This window comes from Camponotus vicinus, unplaced genomic scaffold, assembly GCF_025532165.1.
Source record: "Camponotus vicinus isolate PSW18456_S1 unplaced genomic scaffold, iyCamVici1.0 SCAF_4, whole genome shotgun sequence".
NCBI classification, from domain to species: Eukaryota; Metazoa; Arthropoda; class Insecta; order Hymenoptera; family Formicidae; genus Camponotus; species Camponotus vicinus.
Genome location: NW_028141976.1, coordinates 14,427,732 through 14,448,169, shown reverse-complemented (window position 1 = coordinate 14,448,169; position 20,438 = coordinate 14,427,732). Strand labels below are relative to the sequence as shown.

Here is a 20,438-nt window from a genome sequence, read left to right as displayed (position 1 = left end):
ACCAACACCGACAGGAATTCGCGTTGCGAAATCGGACCTCCGCTAATCAGGAATGTAAACTTTTGATTACCTCGACAGGGAATGAATAGTAGCGCGAGTGAATAAATTCCGAATGTTAAATAGAGGTAGAAATTAATTTACGCACATTTTCGCGTGTTTTACAACTTACGAAAAGAAATTAAATATCTCCAAATTCTCGATTACTTATATTTTAAGAGCGAGAAAGTTGATACGTTCATATCTTTTATTATTGGGCATCGCGTAAAATCTTGCGCTTTTTACTTTTAATTATATACAATATAATAAGAATTATAATTTAAATATTTTTAATATTTAATATTAAATATTATAATATATTTAATAAATATATTTAATATATATATTTAATATTAAATATTTAATAATTAATATTTAAATATTTGTTCACTGATGCCAAACAATATTCAAAAATTAACTTAATATTAAATATTATAATATATTTAATAAATATATTTAATAAATATATTTAATAAATATATTTAATATTAAATATTTAATAATTAATATTTAAATATTTGTTCACTGATGCCAAACAATATTCAAAAATTAATTTTCTCCCCAAAAAGAAATGCGTGAGAATAAAAGATCATAGCCTAAGGTCTCTAGAACTCGACAAGCAGCTTCATAATAAGAAGATTCGAAAATGACTTAACAAGAATTCAACCGTGCTCTATAATCAAAGAATTCACACTACCAAAAAGAGATTCGGATAGGATGTAATCAGTTACGCGTGTCAATCGTCTCGTCCTGGTTTGGAGATGACGCGATGTAGGCCGGGTCGTTTTTACAAAGGGCTTTTGTGGCGAACGACTCGCGGAGATGACTGTAATATTTAATAATTTTATTGTTCCACGCATCTCGCTCTCTTCCCGCGCGCGCGGATGAACGCAAATTATACACAGCCTCCTTCTCTCTCTCCGCTCATCCCGACAATCATTCCTTTTCCGCGCGTCCTTCTGCCCCGCCAAGGGAAATGACGGAGGTGGCAAGGAGGTCGCGAATGCGAGACGCAAGTATCCTTCGAATTATGCGATCCGCAAGAACCCGACTCGCCGAGGATCGATAGCACGTCGAGGAAAAGTACGTTGCTGCTGCTGCTGTTGCTGCTGCTGCTGTTGCTGCTTCTCCTTTTCTCTCCAACGCCACCTCCACCTTCCTCACCTGTCTCCTCCTCCGCGTCGAGCACACGTCAGACTCTTCTTCTGATATACTCGTTACGTGTTTATTTTGCAATTATTACGTTCTCGCGCCTGGCATACCGATGTACATCATCGCTGATTAACAGACATGAGAGTTGTGCAAAGAAAAACGAAACATGGCGAAAGCTACCGGCGGCTTGTTCGCGAATGTATTTACGTAGGTGTACCTCGTGTTTCATTAGATGTTTCCGGTAAAATACAGACACGCATCATCATTATTAAATCTCTCTCTTATGTCTCATTATTGCTGACAATGAACGTCTTTTCTTACAAAACAGAGTTTTGCTTTGTATATTTAATTATTCTTCTATTCGAGTCAGTTTGAAGCTTTAAAAGATCGTTTTAAATTTTACACGTTGGAAGATTCAAGCTTTTAAATATCTATAAATAATATCTATAAATATTTATAAATATCTATAAATGTAATTTTTTATCAAAATCAGATGTTTGTAAAGAAAATGATGAAAATTTTTTTCTATTTATAAAGCCACTTATGCACATCAGTTTCCCATAATTGAATATATGAAATGCGAGCCGATTCTTCGTGTATACGTGAAAAATCTTTCTTCGCACAAGCAATTTCCCACGTATCTTCGTGAGCGAATGAATTAACAGGCAAGCGGTCGATCATGCGATTCACACAGTGAACGTCTTCACTTTTCACCTTTCACATATCTCACGTAAATCTTTTTATTTAAATTTCGCGTGCCGAAAAAAGTTGCTCGAGAATTATGATTTTGGCAAACTCATGCGAAGATTCTCACTTTTTATCACTTCTTGACGAGTGAAACTTTTACTGTGTTTACCTCCTTTTACTTCTAAGACATGATTACATGATCGAATCAACATACTCGAAACCCTTATAGAATAGAATAGAATAAGTATATTTTTGAATATATAAAAATAGAAAATCTTTAGAAATTACGGAATCAACTTTTTAATCTTTCTCGGAATTTTAAATTTAATTTTTTCAATTGTCTCAATTTTTCAATTATAATCGCAAAGTTATCTTGCAAGTATTAAATGTCGTCTAATTTTATTACAATTGGCACGAAAATCGAATCCAGTTTATCGCTAAATGCGTGTTAAAATATATATTTTCTTATCAAGTTTGGGCAGAAAAGTCCAGTGAGTCGAAAAAAATTAAGTTAAATTCCGACTTTTAATTTTGGACTTTATAATGGAATAAACTGGCAAAAATTACAAAAATAATTAATATATCTAACAAAAAATATAAAACATATTTATATAACTTTAGAAAGAGATATTTTTTGTTTTAATTAATAAATCATACTAATCATTACAAGTTTCAAAAGAAAAGAATGAAATTAACTTGATAATAAAGTTTTTTTTAATTAATATGTAAAATTTTTGAGACACAAAAACTTTGGAGATATAAATATTACTAAATTTTATATTAATTTCTAGTTTAATACAAAAAAATGTGCGTGTGTAATAGAATTAAAAATTCTTTTATCAATGTGATTTACCTTTCAACATTTCTCATAAAAAAATAATTTATTTGCTACGTCGATTCCTAATCTATTACGAATTTAATTTCAAGTTTAAATTAGAAAACATTCTCTCAATTAACGAATATCGACAAAAAGATTTTCTAGAAAGACTAGTTTTTATTACTGGCATGGATTTTATCCAAACAAATGTAGAATTTTGCCAACCCTTCTCATGTATTCAGATCAAGATCGTGAGAGGAAAGTACTATAGCCGTAGATCTCTGATTCAGAGCGATCGAAAGATCGAGGATAATCATAAAATAACAAAGTTCATCGCTCGGCTTTCAGATCGGCCTCGCCGGAGCGAGCAATCAGCGACTGGACGCTCATGCCGGGCTCAGACGGAAGGATTCATCTCAGGAGCGCGAGAGGAAATATCGCCGGTGAACGCGGAAGCATCGTCGTGACGTCGTGAAGAATCTCTCTCTCACCCCCTCCTCCTTTTTGCCGCGTAAACAGAGACTATTTTCCCTCCTCGAACGAGAGCACCTCGACAGAAGGATGACCCGGAGAACGAAAGGGAACTCGACGCTGCTCGCGTCGTGCCTGACGTCGTTGCTGCTGATGCTGACGACGACGTCCTGGCAAACCGCGCGAGCCCACGTGGCACTGACGTTCCCGCCAGCCAGGCAGTACGACCTAGACTTCCTGGATAACGCCAGGACGCCGGCACCATGCGGGATGCCGCGTGGTGAGTATATTAACGATGATTACTATTATTATTAGCCCATCACGTGTACGATGATGTCTCGCGCGTTTCCTTTCACTCCTCGCTTGGAAATTTCTCAACGCTCAATTTAGAATCAATTTTTTATCCCTCCCGCGAAGAGATATCAATATTTGATTGTACGGTGAAAAAATGTATAAGCGGAGATTAACTTGTGAGGAACCGATTGGAGGAAGATGCTCGCACATTATTAGAGGATTCAGGCTTAATTGCTGATGAAATATATGAGTTGTCTCACGGATCATTATTTAACAAAAGTTATCATTAAGTTGTTTGAAGCGCGAGAAAAAGTATTATAGTTTCATGATTGTGATTGATGCGTTGAAATATCTTTATATCGAAGCCTTTTGTCGTAATTATTAAATTAGAAATATCCATGAATAATTAATAATAAATTGGAAAAATATGTATTGATTATACCTTTTTGAAAAATTGAGAAAATACTATTATTAGTTTGTTATCGAGATACACTTTAGCGTTCGAGGGAATCCAACATTGCGTTATGAGAAATGGAAGCGAGTTAAAGGATATTAATTTATTAATAAAAAATTAAATTTAATCGACTGCGCTAAATATCGCAATCTCGGCAGCCTCGAGTACTTTCGCCATCGCGATTCTGAAAAACGTACCTCAGCCTTTGATGGAATGTCAGGTGGAATACGCACGCGATGAAATCACGCGTTCCCCCTCGGAAGCCCCTTGCGAGATAGTTGTTCTCCGGAAACGCGCGGAGCATTTTCGTTAGAGAGTCTCCGCGTCTCTGGAGAAGCGACGAAAAGAGAGAAGGGGTTAAATGTAATGTAATACATCGGGATGAAGCCGCAGAGCAATGTGCAGAGGGAAGGGGAGCATAGATTCTATGGGAAAACGACATTAACGTGGAGTCGATCTTTCTGGTCTCCCTTTATCCAGGTGGGGATAGACAGTTAGTACGATTCGAAGCGACTTTCACCGACTTGCATGAAGGGAGCGCGAACCTCTCGGTATTCGCGGATATTATCTTCCACGTTTTACACGCGTACCCTGACCGCCTAGAGCCTAGAGCCGTATCTAGAAGGGAAATAGTGCAAAAGAGCCAAACAAATTTTTTCTAGAAAAAAAATTTTTTTTTAAATATGATAAACCTCTGTAATAATTAAAATATAAAGTAAAAGCATGTAAAATATTAATATAGCGGAAATAATACTACTATAATTAATTAATTAATTGAATATTTAATTTGACGAGTTGATAAAAAAACGAAAGTTTTCTCTTCAGAGTCAGCATAAGAATAAATATAAAATATACCTGAACGTGTATTTCGAAAAATCACTTGATATTTATTCCTTGATCTTTGATCTGTTTTTTCCAATATTTTACCATCGATTTAATGGAGAAACTACCAGAGGGGAAAGTTGAGAATAAAGAGATTATGACTGCACGTTGAGCGTTTTCGCATTGTTGCATCGCGCGAGATACAAGAACATTGTTACAATTACCCACCTTGTCCGATGTCGTCGGAGATTCTTGCCCCCCGTCATTTTCCCTTGCGAAAGCGTAATTAAGACCACACCGTAGATGGCACCGCGCTGGTTTGTTACATAAGCGACGGGGAAAGAAAGAAAGACCTGTATCATTATGCCGTCGAGTAACGCGAATTATCCGTTTTTAACAAAGGGAGATGACGAGTCTTCTCCTCGGACTCCTTTCCGCTCTCATTTGCTCCTCGCCATCTTCGGCGCGGCGATTAATTTGTATCGCGCTGCTTCTCGCGATCGTAGCATTTTCTCACGTGTCGCATAAAATTGCGAAAAAGTCAACTGGTATAACTGGTCGTGGAAAATTGCACGTGCGGTTGTTGAATGACATTTAATCGACTTTACCGTAATTGATAAATCGAAAGATTACGATGCGTGATTTGTCTCTTTTCCAGCTTCTCCGATGAAGATCCAATTATATACATTATTTCTCAAAATTCGCAGCTTTTCGTCGTCTCTTTCAAATTTTAATTCCAATTTTTATATCGAAGATAGAAGATATAAGGCAAGGTTTGACTCGACTGCCTTTACGATTGCGTTAACGCGTACCGGCTGATGCACGGCTACAAATTTTTCTTTCCGCGATCGTAATTTAATCGAGCCGCTCCGACGACTCGGCTCGGTCAATGGAAGAGAAGAACCGCTTTCCTTCCGGAGACGCTTCGGGGAAGCGGAAGGGGTCGGTCTGGTAATACTGGAAAAGTTGATTAAAAGTACCGGAGGCTAATCAGTTATTTGCATTTATATTAAATTAGCGCGTAAGCCTCGCGGATTCGTCGCGTCTCCCGCACAAAGTCCCTTTGCTAAAGGGATTTATGTACCCAGCATAGGGAGAGGAGAGAGGAAAAGAGGAAGAGAGAGAGAAATATTCATTGTCATTATAATAGAAAAAAAGGATCGGAAAACAGATTTATTACATAAAATACTGACATACGTGAAAAAAATTATTAATTAATATATTTAGATGTTGTTTTTCGAGAAATTGATAAAAATAAAAATATTTTCAACTTCTTAATATCGTGAATTTTATTAATGAGCAATTAAATTCATTTATATACAAATATCTTACAATCTTTTTCAAAAGACGAGATGAAATCTTACTATGTGTCTACGATTAGTTTTATTCCAAAGCTCCTCGCGTTTGAAAGAATATTCGATAAAAGGCTGAATAATTAATAGGCGAGAGACGAATATTTTCGAAGCATCTTTGGATCGCGATGTAATTTATTCGGCGTTTAAGGTACGTGACCTACAAAACAGGTCGCGAGCCGAACGAGGCCGGTATCAGCGCTGCGACATTTAACGGTAATGAATTTTCAGAATTAATCGACGATCCATTATTGTCCGGTTATACCAGAACCTTGCGACACAAGTCGTGGTCTAATTTTAATATTCCATTCTTCGTTTTCCAGGTCACATCAAGACATCGTTATTGGCAGGAAGCAAATTCAACGTCACGTGGCACCTCGCCTATCCCCATAGGGTGAGTAAAGTTCCTTACAAGTTCTTTTTATCGCACGACACGAATCTTATTTTATCTATATTTTATATTTAATAATATTTAATTATAAAATATAAAATATACAACTTATAAAATATACAACTCTTGATACAACATATGTATGTATTGGGGAATTATTATACATTTACAGAATAAGGTTTCCGATGTTCAGAAAATTAATTAGCAAGAGTATAAAAAAAAACGGGAATTCCTTGAGAATGTCGAAAATACTCTCGAGGAAACTATCTCCTTGAATATTTGATGACACCGCATTATTTTTTTTTCGCTCTGACGCGCAACATTACCGATGCTGATGCGCGATGTATATTCATTTTACGGTATATTCAAGTTCCCATTATACATAGCAAGAGATTTTCATATTAATCTTTATTCTGTGTTACTTCTATTCCATGTTGCTATAAGTTGTGAGAATATTTTTATACGGTAATAATGTACGGTAATATTTTTGCACGATAATATCATTGCATTATTTTATTACGGTAATATTTTATACGATAATATCATTGAATTATCTGACTTTATTTATCGCGTCGCTCCACATATAATAAAACGGAGAGGAATCTTGAATGAAGTAACGGCTCGTTTTACGCTTGGTCCGATCGTGCTGAGAATTTCTCGGATTTCTCGCGGATATTTTGCGAAGAGAAAGGGAAACGCAAAATGTGTGTAATACCTGTGTGTTTATTGCCGCCGATCGCCATCGGCGCGAACTCTACGTGCATGTTACACATCTCTACTTACGAGTAAGCGAACCAACTACTTAAAAGTCGTATCAACGGTTACGTGAAGACGGGATAAAATCGTACGCGTGCATTTTATTATTTATGCATCGGGACTACTTTCTCCGGAGCGCGCTGAACTTTCCGGGCTTTACGTTCCTCGGCCCGGTGCGAGCGCGAAACGCGCTCGACATAACGGAATATTATTCGCGCAGTTATTTACGTAATGTGTGCTGCATTTAAATATATATACAGGGTGTCAGGGTAATCTCTTCCCAAAAAAAGCTCTTGTAGCTTACCTCGAGAGCTTTTCAAAACATTATAATAAAGTATTTTTTCGTCGAGTACTTTTTGAGTTATAAGGCTTGAAATAATTTCTTAATTTTTACATAAATCATAAAATATCTAATAAAATATTCATTTTTCGATTATCTTACCTTAATACTTTTATGTACAAAATAATGAGAGGAATCAATTGGTGTAAAAAAAACACATAATTGTTTCGAAGAAAAAATATGTAATTTACAATTAATTACATTTTTTTTTTTTTTTTCAAAACAATTATGTGTTTTCTTTACACCAATTGATTCCTCTCATTATTTTGTATATAAAAGTATTAAGGTAAGATAATCGAAAAATGAATATTTTACTAGACATTTTATGATTTATGTAAAAATTAAGAAATTATTTCAGGCCTCATAACTCGAAAAGTACTCGATGAAAAAATACTTTATTATAGTGTTTTGAAAAGCTCTCGAGGTAAGCTACAAGAGCTTTTTTTGGAAAGAGATTGCCCTGACACCCTGTATAGAAAAAAGTTTCTAAAATAAAATAATACACTTGAATATGAATAACTCGTAAACAAGTGTTACTTAATAATTGCTCGATGAAAAATTGTATAAAGGGAGCAAATTGGAATGATGTCATCATCACTCCACTTTAAATCTATACCTCAGTTTTTTAAACGGAACTACCCTAATTTTTTTATCTAAATCGATTCCTCGTAATATTCGGCGTAAAAAGTTGTAAGAGTAGAATGGCCAAAAATTGAATAGTTTACGAGATTTTTTGACATATGTGTTACTTCAATTTGACATAATTTTATATAAACACTTTCTGAAATATTCTCATAAAATATTCATCTTTCGATTATTTTATTTGAATACTTTTGACACAAAATAATGAAAGATATCAATTAGTGTAAAGAAAACATAATTGTTTTTAAGAAAAAAATATTTGCAACGAGCAGCTACATATTTACGAGTTTACAAATTTATTCAGATGTATTATTTTATTTCAAACATCCTTCATATATATATCATAATAATTGAGTCTTTTACACAGCGTGCATTACAATCAGCACGATGAATTGTAATGATAGTCGAGATAATCTACGTAAATTCTCATGAGTTCATATACAATTCTATAAACGATTAAATATAAAGATTGAAATCCAGATAAATTAAGTTTAAATTACAGTGAACGGCTATCGATTACGTGTGTTCAATTGATCTTGTCGAATGTATGATTCTTGCGAATCTCCGGTCAACCGAAGGAGAAAGCTTTACGAGTCTTTGGAGAAAGCAATAGTATCGAAGTGCGAAGCGTAAGATTAAAGACATTGCATGTTATCAGAATTCTAAATAATAGCTCTTGCAATATTGCTGTATCAAAATCAACTTTTACCACGTCAACTGCAAAAAAGAGGGAGAAAGAGAAGGAATTTACTAAGCTGTTTTTAGAAAGTATTCTCGTGTAAAACGCCAAAGATTGTTAGAAACTATAAATATATTTTCTTTCTTTTAATATTTGAAAGATAAATGTTAAGAAGATGAGAATCATCAAGAATCGTATAATTCCATCTCATACATTCCATAGATTTCAATTATCTTATGTACATATACCTCTGATGTCTTATGATGTTTATGATTACACTTTGCTCTTAATTCTTTTTTATAATGTTCTTGCTTTTCCAGTACACAAAACAAAAATATTATCAAGCAGTAATAATAATAAATTCCTCGTTGCTCATTAAAGTGCACCATGGCATGCAAGCGAGGAAACGTTGCGGCACTCTTACTCGTCCAACGAGCTCGATAATAATCGCCACCGGTCGTTTGTATTCAATGTACGAGTACTCGAACACTCGACACTATCCGCTGGGCATTACAAATTTGTTTGTCGTGATCTATGAAAGGAAAAGAGCACGTCTTGGAGAGACTCTGTCTCTCTCTTTCTCTAAAATATATCTATGAAATATATAAAATATTGTCACTGTAAATATTTTATCACCAAAAGTGCATTATCTTACTATTATTATTTAATGTTACCTCATATTGTTATACCTAATTTTTTATTGTGAGATATTACTATCTCTCATAAATATAACATAGAGCTTTTATGTATTTTTTAAATATGTATTTCTTCTGGAGGGAAATTGCTTTATATAAATATTAAAACTTATAACGAAGATTATAGAAGATAATAAAAGAAAAAAAAAGAAAAAGATTAAAAGTGAATAATTTTGTATATAAATGAAAATATGGATACGCATAGTTTAGCATTAAATCTTCTATCTAAATCTGTTTAATGTATCTTAATTTTTATAATTACGTATTAAACTTATTAGCTTACTAATTTTGTGCCGATAATAATTATCAATTAAAAAGATATTACATAAAAATTTTCACAATCGCAAGTATTACAATAGACATGCCTAAAAACCGCAAAACATTTTGAAATTAGCGAAATTAGTTCGGTCAAATTTCCTATCGAATGGTATAAAACATTATATTGATAAGAAGAGATAAATATATTAATCGAATATTATATATAATAAACTTTTAAGTGCGTATTGGAATAATTATAAATTAAAAAGATACAATGTTATGCTTATCAAAAATGCCATTTAATTTAAATATTTGCATCAATTTTACATTACTTTCACTACACCTTCAATACAATTTTCTACGAATGGAATACAAAAATCTACCGGTTTATAAATATATTTCTTCATACAATACGTTTAAAAAACTATTCTTCTAAAATTAATAATAGATCATAATATATAAGATGTGTATAACGCGCACGCGCGCGTACGTGTGTGTGTGTGTGTGTGTGTGTGTGTGTGTGTGTGTGTTTGTATCTATATCTAATAAATTATAAATATAAATGATATAAACAATATAAAAACTTGAAATTTTTGCTTAATGAATAAATGATAATAAATGATTCATAAATTATATCTTCGTAAAAAACAATGGATGCAATTATAATAGATGATTAATAAATTATATATTCGTAAACAACAATGGATGCAATTATAAATTTATTATTCAAAAAACAAAAACGGCATGAAAAAATGATTATTCATCAAGAACATATTAATTTTCTCACTAATTTTTTCGGATAATGTTTTAATAAACCGTCAAACTCACATGAAAGCTATCAGAAACAATGATCTAATTAAAATCAGAATTTTGCTTAAATTAACTGCTGATGGTTAATTGATGTGTAGCGATATTGAACATCTCCTTCAAGATTTATAAGTCTGTTTGTGAATTATGTTAAAAATTCTTTTCATTGTTTTCATTGTTTTTATCAATACTTTCAATGATATTGACAAGAGAACATCGAGTGTCTCGATTACAATATAATGATACTAAAGTATCAGAAATCAAATCTAGAGACCGAACTTGTGTGTGTAGCTGTTGAAGCGATGTTATGGTGTTGCTTGGTGCAATATCACTAATCATCTTCGTCACTGCTTGCATTATGACTGATTTTACTGCGTTTACTGGCAGGTTTTCAAGGCCGGATTTAGGGGGATCGCAACAGGGGCTGACGCCCAGGGGTCTCCATTAGAGGGGGGCATCCACAACAGAAATTTTTGGGTAAAATTTCCTATCGAATGGTACACAACACTTACAAGGTCTATGTATATTGCTTGACCTTGTTATTTCGAAATAAATTATTTAAACAACGTAAAAATTTCCATTTGATTTTGGTTCAAGAATGGTTAGGGGTCTTCGTTGTCCCAGGGCCTCCACACCTCTAAATCCGGCCCTGCAGGTTTTGGAAGGCTGCTGTCAGAAGTGCCAGATGTTGATGGCCCTTGACTGCTCGATGCAACTACAGGATAATTCAACTGAAGTAATCTGTCAGAACATAAAAAAAAATTGTTGTATTAATTAATACTATAAAATATAGCTTCAATTATGTGCATAATATATATCATCAAATTTTTCATCTATTTTTGTATAATGTCAAAAAATACTTTTATTATTAAGATATTATCAAAAACGAATATTCTTAAAAATTTTATATCAAAAAACCAAAATTCTCGCTCGATTATTTAAAAAAAATTCTTCATATTTATATTCACAATTTATATTTACAGAAAGTTTCACAAATTCTCTCTCTCTTTCTCTCTCTCTCTCTCTCAATTATCAAAATACTAAATTAATAAATTTTAAATTTATATATATAATCATATTTTTATGCAATAACCTAACAATAAGTTAAATTGACTCAAATTTATATACCAAATATTTATCGTAAATACATGCTATACGTGCTAAATATCTGAATTTTATAGTTTTATATCCATTATTCTTTCTTTTTATTATTATACAACAGTATAATACAATATTATACAATAGTAAATGATTCAAAATAGGTAAAATAATAAAATTCGATTTTTACTGTTTTTCTTACCCTTTTGGTAGTTTATCCAAATTTATATAGGGTACAAAGTTATGACTTTGCATCAAATGCTTTACCATGATGATCAGATTACTACGTCCAAAATGATGGCCACATTTCTTACACAATCTTGTTCTTTCGATTGATCCGTTACGTTCCATAGTCAGATCATAATAGTCTTTAGTATTATTGTATCGCCAGTCTTGAAGATAATCCCAATCACTTACCGTAACATTATGTTCTTCTTTTAAATGTCTTTCCATATCCATCCCTTTCCATACTCGAAGTAATACATCGTTATATTCATCACAATTTTTGCACTTTATATTACCACTTAAACTATCGGTTGAGCATTGCACCCTTTCAAAGTACGATTCCCAACGTATTGGTGCATTGTAATATTTGTTATAATTATGATTAGTAAATAAATGTTTCCTCATATCTCTCAAACAGTCACTATACAGGGTGACCCATTTTAACTTAGGCAGCCAAATAACTCGAAAAATAAGCAAGATAGAGAAAAATGTTTTAGACAAAAGTTGTATGGTTTCGAGGGGGCCATAAGATGGTATCATTGGTTTGACCTTGAAGAGTCATTTGAAGGTCACGTGAAGGTCACTTCAATTTTTTTAAATGGAACATCCTATATATTTTTGTACATTCTTGTAGCTCATCTCGAGAGCTTTCCAAAACACTATAATTAAGTACATTTTTGTTAAGTACTTTTTGAGTTATGAGGCTTGAAATAATTTCTTAATTTTACATAAACCGTAAAATATCTTGTAAAATATTCATTTTTCGATTACCTTACCTTAATAGTTTTATGTACAAAATAATGAGAGGAATCAATTGGTGTAAAGAAAACACATAGTTGTTTCGAAGAAAAAATATGTAATTTGCAATTAACAATTCCATATTTTTTCTTAAAAACAACTATGTGTTTTCTTTACACCAATTGATTCCTCTCATTATTTTGTACATAAAAGTATTAAGGTAAGATAATCGAAAAATGAATATTTTACAAGATATTTTACGGTTTATGTAAAATTAAGAAATTATTTCAAGCATCATAACTCAAAAAGTACTTAACGGAAAGGTACTTAATTATAGTGTTTTGGAAAGCTCTCGAAATAAGCTACAAGAATGTACAAAAATATATAGGGTATTCTATTTAAAAAAATTGAAGTGACCTTCACGTGACCTTCAAATGACTCTTCAAGGTCAAACCAATGATACCATCTTATGGCCCCCTCGAAACCATACAACTTTTGTCTAAAACATTTTTCTCTATCTTGCTTATTTTTCGAGTTATTTGGCTGCCTAAGTTAAAATGGGTCACCCTGTATAATGTATGTTTCTCCTCTGTACCACAAATATCGCATACCGACGTACATATAGCGTCATCTTTTATCGAAAAATAATCCCATACCCAACTTTCGGGATTACCTTGTTCCGTCGACATGATATCCGCTATGTATCACAGATCGTGTATTACTAAATACAAAATGAGAATTCAAGGAAAAGTACGAAGAATATAGAAACTAGTGTCTAGAAGAAAAAAGGAAGGGTCGCGTAAAGACATATGATTGTATAAATACAAATATTGCTAGACTATCTAAATCTGCCTAACATGCCTGCTTTGTGTGTGTGTGTGTGTGTGTGTGTGTGTGTGTATTGATTTAATCATATTATTTTATAATAGGTGAAGAAATTCTCGTCAAATACATTAATATTTTTATTTACACCGTGGATAACTGATGCCGTTAAAAATTAAAATTATAATATAAACGCCTTTAAAATCGATAATGTAACATTTTTTAAATTTGGTCTTAAATTTATATATCTGTTATTGAATTTTTGAACCTGTTTTTAAATTTTCAGGTTGAATTTTTCGATAACCTGCCTTCCAAGTATACTTAATAAATATTAAAACAGTAGAAATACAATAATTAATATTAAATTTGTGATTCAATACTCTCAATTTAATAATAAATTCTAAATTTAACAATTTTTATAATCATTTCATTAATTTTTATAATCATTTCATTAATAAATAAAAATTATTACTTTGTTAGAATTTTAATAAAATTTTAATTAAAGTATTCATAACAATTCAAGTCTTTAATTATAAAAATTTTTACTCGATTACTTATATGTACATTTCTATATTTTTTCATTTTTAGAAATTATTGGGAGGGGGAGTTACATTTGAATTATAATTAAATGACAAATTTTTGAATCGTTGTATCTAGATAAATTAGCTAAACGAACTTGGTTCCAATATTTACAACATTTGCCAAACGCGACATGTCTGTCTTTTGAATAATATTTGTGAAGCAAATAACGGTTAAATTTTATATGGATTTATATACACAAGAAGATAGCAAAGCCCATTAATTAACCCATTAATTTATGCATGTATTGTAATATGTTGCTTTCCCTATACATATTGATATCTAAATTTATGTGTTAAGTCATTTTTATCTACGGGGTGCATTTTTATATATGTATGTACATGAAGTATATATCAAAGAGCAATTCATAGAAATAAATTAATAATATTTTTATAAAATTTACTATCGCCTTTCCTATTATTTTATCGCTGTTGATTTGATTTGAATTAAAAAGTGCATCGATTTAATAAGAGTACATCAATCAAATGCTTCATTATGTCGAAGGAATTATTTCCTTGGAGAATGTTTTATCGTAAATTTTACATTGTGTATTATTGTGTATATTTACTTTCTATAATATCAATTTACCCATATCTACAAAAATTTGTTGCAATATCGCTATCATGTTCATATTTATTGGTTAAGTGAAAAATTGGCAAGTTTAATATCGTACCTTAAAACAGTTAATTCACTCAGGTATAAAAGTTTATTCTTAAATGTTTCGTTCTCTCTCTCTCTCTCTCTCTCTCTATATATATATATATATATATATATATATATATATACAGGGTGAGCCATTTTAATTAACGCACGCAATTATTTCGGAAATAAGGCATTTTAGAGAAAAATGTTTCAGACAAAAGTTTTATGGTTTCGAGGGGGCCATAAGATGGTATCATTGGTTTGACCTTGAAGAATTATTTGAAGGTCACATGAAGGTCATCTTCAATTTCTTAAATGGAACCTACTATTTGTCATTGCATATTCTTGTAGCTTATCTCGAGAGCTTTCCAAAACACTATAATTAAGTACTTTTTTGTTAAGTACTTTTTGAGTTATGAGGCTTGAAATAATTTCTTAATTTTACATAAACCGTAAAATATCTTGTAAAATATTCATTTTTCGATTATCTTACCTTAATACTTTTATGTACAAAATAATGAGAGGAATCAATTGGTGTAAAGAAAACACATAGTTGTTTTAAAGAAAAAATATGGAATTGTTAATTGCAAATTACATATTTTTTCTTCAAAACAACTATGTGTTTTTTTTACACCAGTTGATTCCTCTCATTATTTTGTACGTAAAAGTATTAAGGTAAGATAATCGAAAAATGAATATTTTACAAGATATTTTACGGTTTATGTAAAATTAAGAAATTATTTCAAGCCTCATAACTCAAAAAGTACTTAACGAAAAGGTACTTAATTATAGTGTTTTGGAAAGCTATCGAAATAAGCTACAAGAATATGCAATGACAAATAGTAGGTTCCATTTAAGAAATTGAAGGTGACCTTCATGTGACTTTCAAATAACTCTTCAAGGTCAAACCAATGATGCCATCTTATGGCCCCCTCGAAACCAAATAACTTTTGTCTGTAACATTTTTCTCTAAAATGCTTTGTTTCCGAAATAATTGCGTGCGTTAATTAAAATGGCTCACCCTGTATATATCTTTTGCTCTGCCTACGTTGCTCGTCGCTCAAGGTGACACGTGCTGAATTATTCACGAGCGTGGTCGCTTCGTAGGCATGCGGTCTATGAGTAGGCCGAATAGAGGCGGTTTATAGGCGGCCAACGTGAACGCGGTGCCTGGAGAGAACCTCCCGAGGTTGTAGAGATCGGTATGCCGGGTACCGTAACTCGAACGTCCGTCGATGACGATCGCTCGGGCACGAAGGCGTCGTCTTGCCTTCGGCTAAATGTGCAAAACCCGCGATTCTTACTTGGCGAAGCGTGCAGCGAAACCGAGCCTCCGTATGCAGCTACGGCCTCCATTCTCGAAACGTTCTCCATTGTAGGTTCGCGATTATTCAACGATAATCTGCATTTTTTCGACACGGTTTCAATGGAGGTTGTATCTTTGTCTAAGATATTGCATTATCCATATTATCATAACAGAGAATAAAATCTGAAAAATTTACGTGGAAAAGATTCCTTGGTTAAAAATAAAAATATGATAGGAAATAGAAGCTATATTCTTTGCATAATCGATTTTAGATTATTCATAAATGAAATGAAATTTATAATTGAAAGAAATGAAGTTGAGAGAGAGATTTTAGATTCTACTCAAAGAATGGGAGAGATACCGAGGAAATCATATTCTCTCCTCCATGATGTACCTAGATTCATGAAAATATCAACCGCAATTGCGACAAGAATTATTTCTTAATATGCAGGAAAAATGTAATCTCTCCTTCTTAGGAAGGCAGTCGCCAGGTGATCGTTAACGGGATGGACGAATCGCGCGCGATAAACATTCGCGCGGATTACATTACGACATTTAGGGACATTAAAATCTTGACCGCAGCCTCCTCGGTCGCGCGGGAATATCCGCGCGAGATGCTCCGTCGACGCGAGAAAAATTCGACAATAACAACCGTGGCTGCTTCCAAGAGTGCAGGTGTGTTCGCCGTGCGAAGCAGTACCACGTCGTTCCGGCTGCCCGATCTCTTCCCTTTCTCTCCATCGCGATGTCCCGCGAGGTGGGAACGCGCGACCATCGTTTCGCTCTCCAACGCTCGTCTTTCACCGACTGTCTGATTGCTCGTCGACGCGATGTCACGCGACATTCGTAAGATAGCTACGAAATTTGCGCGTCCAATCCACGGCTTAATTCGGAAAATGCAAGCTCTAAATTCGTAGATTCGTAGAATGATTAGATGTGTAAATAGAAAAAAAGAAAATTTTCTTCTTTTCTATAAAGTACAGTTTTTTGTGAAAAAAATCAGCAAATCTCTTTTTTTTCCAAATATTTAATATTTAATATTTTGATTATTACAAATTGATTTTTTCATTATTTTTAGATAATAAATATTAATAAATAACTAACCATTTTAAATATAGATTGCATTTCAATTGGGTATATAATTATATAATTATTGTTTTTAATTAGATTTTTCAAAAACAAATCAAAATTGAATTTGAATGAATTGTTTTTATTATAGATACAAAAATAGTTTATTATTTTTAAAAATGGTACTTTAGTCCATTTTTAAAAATGGTAATTTTTAAAAATGTACTTTAGTCAAGAGACAAATAAAAAATATAAGAAGTTTAGTTGTTTTTTATTATATTAACAAAAATATATGGGAAAAAATAATATTATATTTAATATTTTATTACATATTTATAGAAATTTAAAACGTGTTTTTTTTCAACATTTATTTTTTATTAGAAGAAAAACCGATTTTTTAAATATCTCTATAAATGACCTAAACCTTAATTAATTATAAGAAAACTGACCTCTTTATCAAACTCCATCCAATTAAGAAATAATATATAATTACATGATCTAACAATAATATTATCATAATAAAATTAATTTATACGTACAAGATTTTTTTTTAAATCGATGATTGCACAACCTGAAATCATGTAAACATTTTCACGCATCCTCTTCCTTCCGGATGCATAATATCGAATCCAAGAGTGAAAATATAAAAAGAATGGAAGATTATCCAAGGAGATATATCTACGCGTGCAATTAAAATTAGCGATTTCCGATTCGAGACTCGCATATCTCGATTACGAGGTCGTAATAGCATCCCGCAGATCGGCCCGCGGATAATCCTTACGTCGTTTCCTCCTACGATGCCGTCACGGACGGATACGGATGTTACTCAATAACGTTTATGAACTTGCATCGACGCTTTCCTAACGGTTTGCTCGGGGGCCGACGCGATTATAAAGAATCTCACGATGTCGCAACCGATGGCGCATATCAATCGGTCGGCCGGGATTATTCATTAACTCGCTGTCATTATTCCGTCATTATCCCGGCGGGGGAGAAGAGGGAGGGAGCTCTTAATTCGGCCGGGAAGAGCCCTTTTTGCGCTTTTAATTCGGCGCACGATTTCACAAGTCGTGTCGCAAGCGCGAGATTGCGAGGCGCGTTTCGCGGGTAAACGCTGACAGAAATAACTTGACCGATCGCGGTTCGTGCATATGATGTGCTTGTACGATGCGACCCCATATACCGCTATCCATCGACATTCTGGCGTCGATGCGGACGCAGATATTCGTGTCAGGATCCGGATAATTATTATAGCCACGACCGAGATACATACTTGTCTAAATGGGCCGGGTTGCAGCCGTAAACGTTGCCAGTCAAGTAAAATTAATGCGATAATTAAAAGAGCTTTAATGTAATTAAAATAATGTTTTCTCATTTTATATTCAATGAATGCATATGTTTATATGCATTTAATTATTTTATATTTATTTATGTTTTATGTAATTGCTTGAATGACGTGTCAATGAATAATTTTGTACTAATGACATCACTTGGGTCAAATTCGAAGAAGAGAAGTTCTAGTCCGTTATTGTTGATTTATTAAGGCCAGCGTAGCAAATGGCAATGACGATGGAACGAATGCTTCTTGCACTTTGCTTCTTGCAACTCGAGAGATGCGAGAAAAAAATCGAGAAATCTCGGACAATCGGGACCCACTTGCATCAATTTCGCTTACGTGATTGGTATCGAAACCGCTCTAACGTTTTGTCGCGTTCCGATGATGTGCCATTTATTGCGGAACTCAAAGAAGAGCCATAAGTTAATAGAATGGCATGAATGGACAAAATATAAATGATTAAATTGGACGTTTCGTGACTCGTATGTGTGACAGGAACACACTTTTCAATTTTTACGCTATAGGAAAATCCACAATAGGTGCCTGAATCTCTCTTTTTCGTATAAAACACTTAATCCGAGTCATCTTTTGTATCGAATAATGCAATGCCATGATTATGTCAGTATAAAATATTTTGTCAGAGATGAATAACACGAACCATTGATATTTTTATTTAAGAGTAAATAAAAGAAAAATAAATTAACTTTGGAGCAAATTAATATTTCACGTTTTTCACACATGTATAAATATGTATATTTCTTATTTTTCAGGGAGGCTTTCGGCTTCAGATCTTAGATTTCTACGATAGACCTCTGATCGACCTGACGCCTATCACACGAAACAGCGAATTCGTCGAGGACGATGTTACGTAAGTACGCAACGATGCATCTGCTGATCTATCGTAAATTTGATACGATATTTCCGATTTTCAGGGCACAGAGCTATGCCGTACACCTGCCGCAAGATTTCAACTGCACCGACTGCACCATCAGACTGCTGCGAGAGGCCGAAGAATGGGGCTCCAGCTACAGATTTTGGTCGTGCGCCGACATTGATGTGAGTTTCTCATGATTTCTCTCTTGGTATAAAGAATAGCTTCTCTGATTCTATTAAATAATGCGATGATTTAATACATAAACTGGGATAATATCATTGCGAATTAATTGAGACGTAAGTTATTTTTTGCGGGGTTAATAAATAGACATTCAGTTTAGTATTCAAAAAAATTATAATTGAAGAAAAATTGCATAAAGAAATCATTCTAACATCTTTTAAGAGAGATTGTACAAAAACATAAAAAATCCAGGAATTATTAATATATATTTATATATTAATAATTATTTTTTAATTATTTATATATTAATTATAAATTTATATATTAATAATTATTTAATTATTTATATATTAATATTACAAATTTATATATTAATAATTATATTACCAATGTATTGAATTCTCTCTTCTTTTAACTTATCTATAAAGAAAATTTATGATATCAATTTCTATCACGATTTGAAAGAACATTTTTCTCGTAATTTTTTTTTAAGTGATTTACACGTGCAATCTGACTGCTGACAGATTCGTCAGAAGAAGGATTATCGGGAGGATTGTAGCGGTCATGGACATTACCTGAGCCAGAGGTGCAGATGCGAGCGTCTTTATCACGGCCCGAGGTGCCAATTCAAGGAGGAATGCCTGGACGATTCGGACTGCGGTATTCAGGGCACGTGCATCGACAATGGTGGCACGACCGCGCCTACCAAGCACTGCTACTGCAACATCGGCTGGTTCGGTCCGGGTTGCGCGAAGAGTAAGTTTCACCGCGGAAATTCCTTTCGAGAATTTCTCGCGCGACTGGAACACTTTGGCCGAACCGGAGTTCCACCGATTCGATGTTAGAATGTTTCTAATGTAGAAAATATCTTTTAACATTATTTTAGTTTCTTTTATCTTACGTTAAATTTACCTTTC

General features: G+C 33.2%; 1 protein-coding gene across 5 annotated transcripts in view; it reads left to right on the top strand.

The window, feature by feature from the left end:
- Positions 1–20,438, top strand: part of Nahoda (DOMON-like domain-containing protein nahoda) — a 35,080-nt gene that overhangs the window by 5,935 nt on the left and 8,707 nt on the right. For 4 of the 5 annotated variants that reach the window (XM_083096695.1, XM_083096689.1, XM_083096692.1 and 1 more), the window contains exons 2-6: positions 3,041–3,443; positions 6,409–6,479; positions 19,238–19,335; positions 19,400–19,523; positions 20,046–20,277. In XM_083096695.1, coding sequence (XP_082952821.1) covers positions 3,254–3,443; positions 6,409–6,479; positions 19,238–19,335; positions 19,400–19,523; positions 20,046–20,277 — 715 coding nt within the window. In that variant the 5' untranslated portion in view covers positions 3,041–3,253. Of the gene's footprint in view, positions 1–3,040; positions 3,444–6,408; positions 6,480–11,236; positions 11,390–19,237; positions 19,336–19,399; positions 19,524–20,045; positions 20,278–20,438 lie in introns of those variants that run through there. The other variant, XM_083096693.1, reaches the window with a different exon arrangement.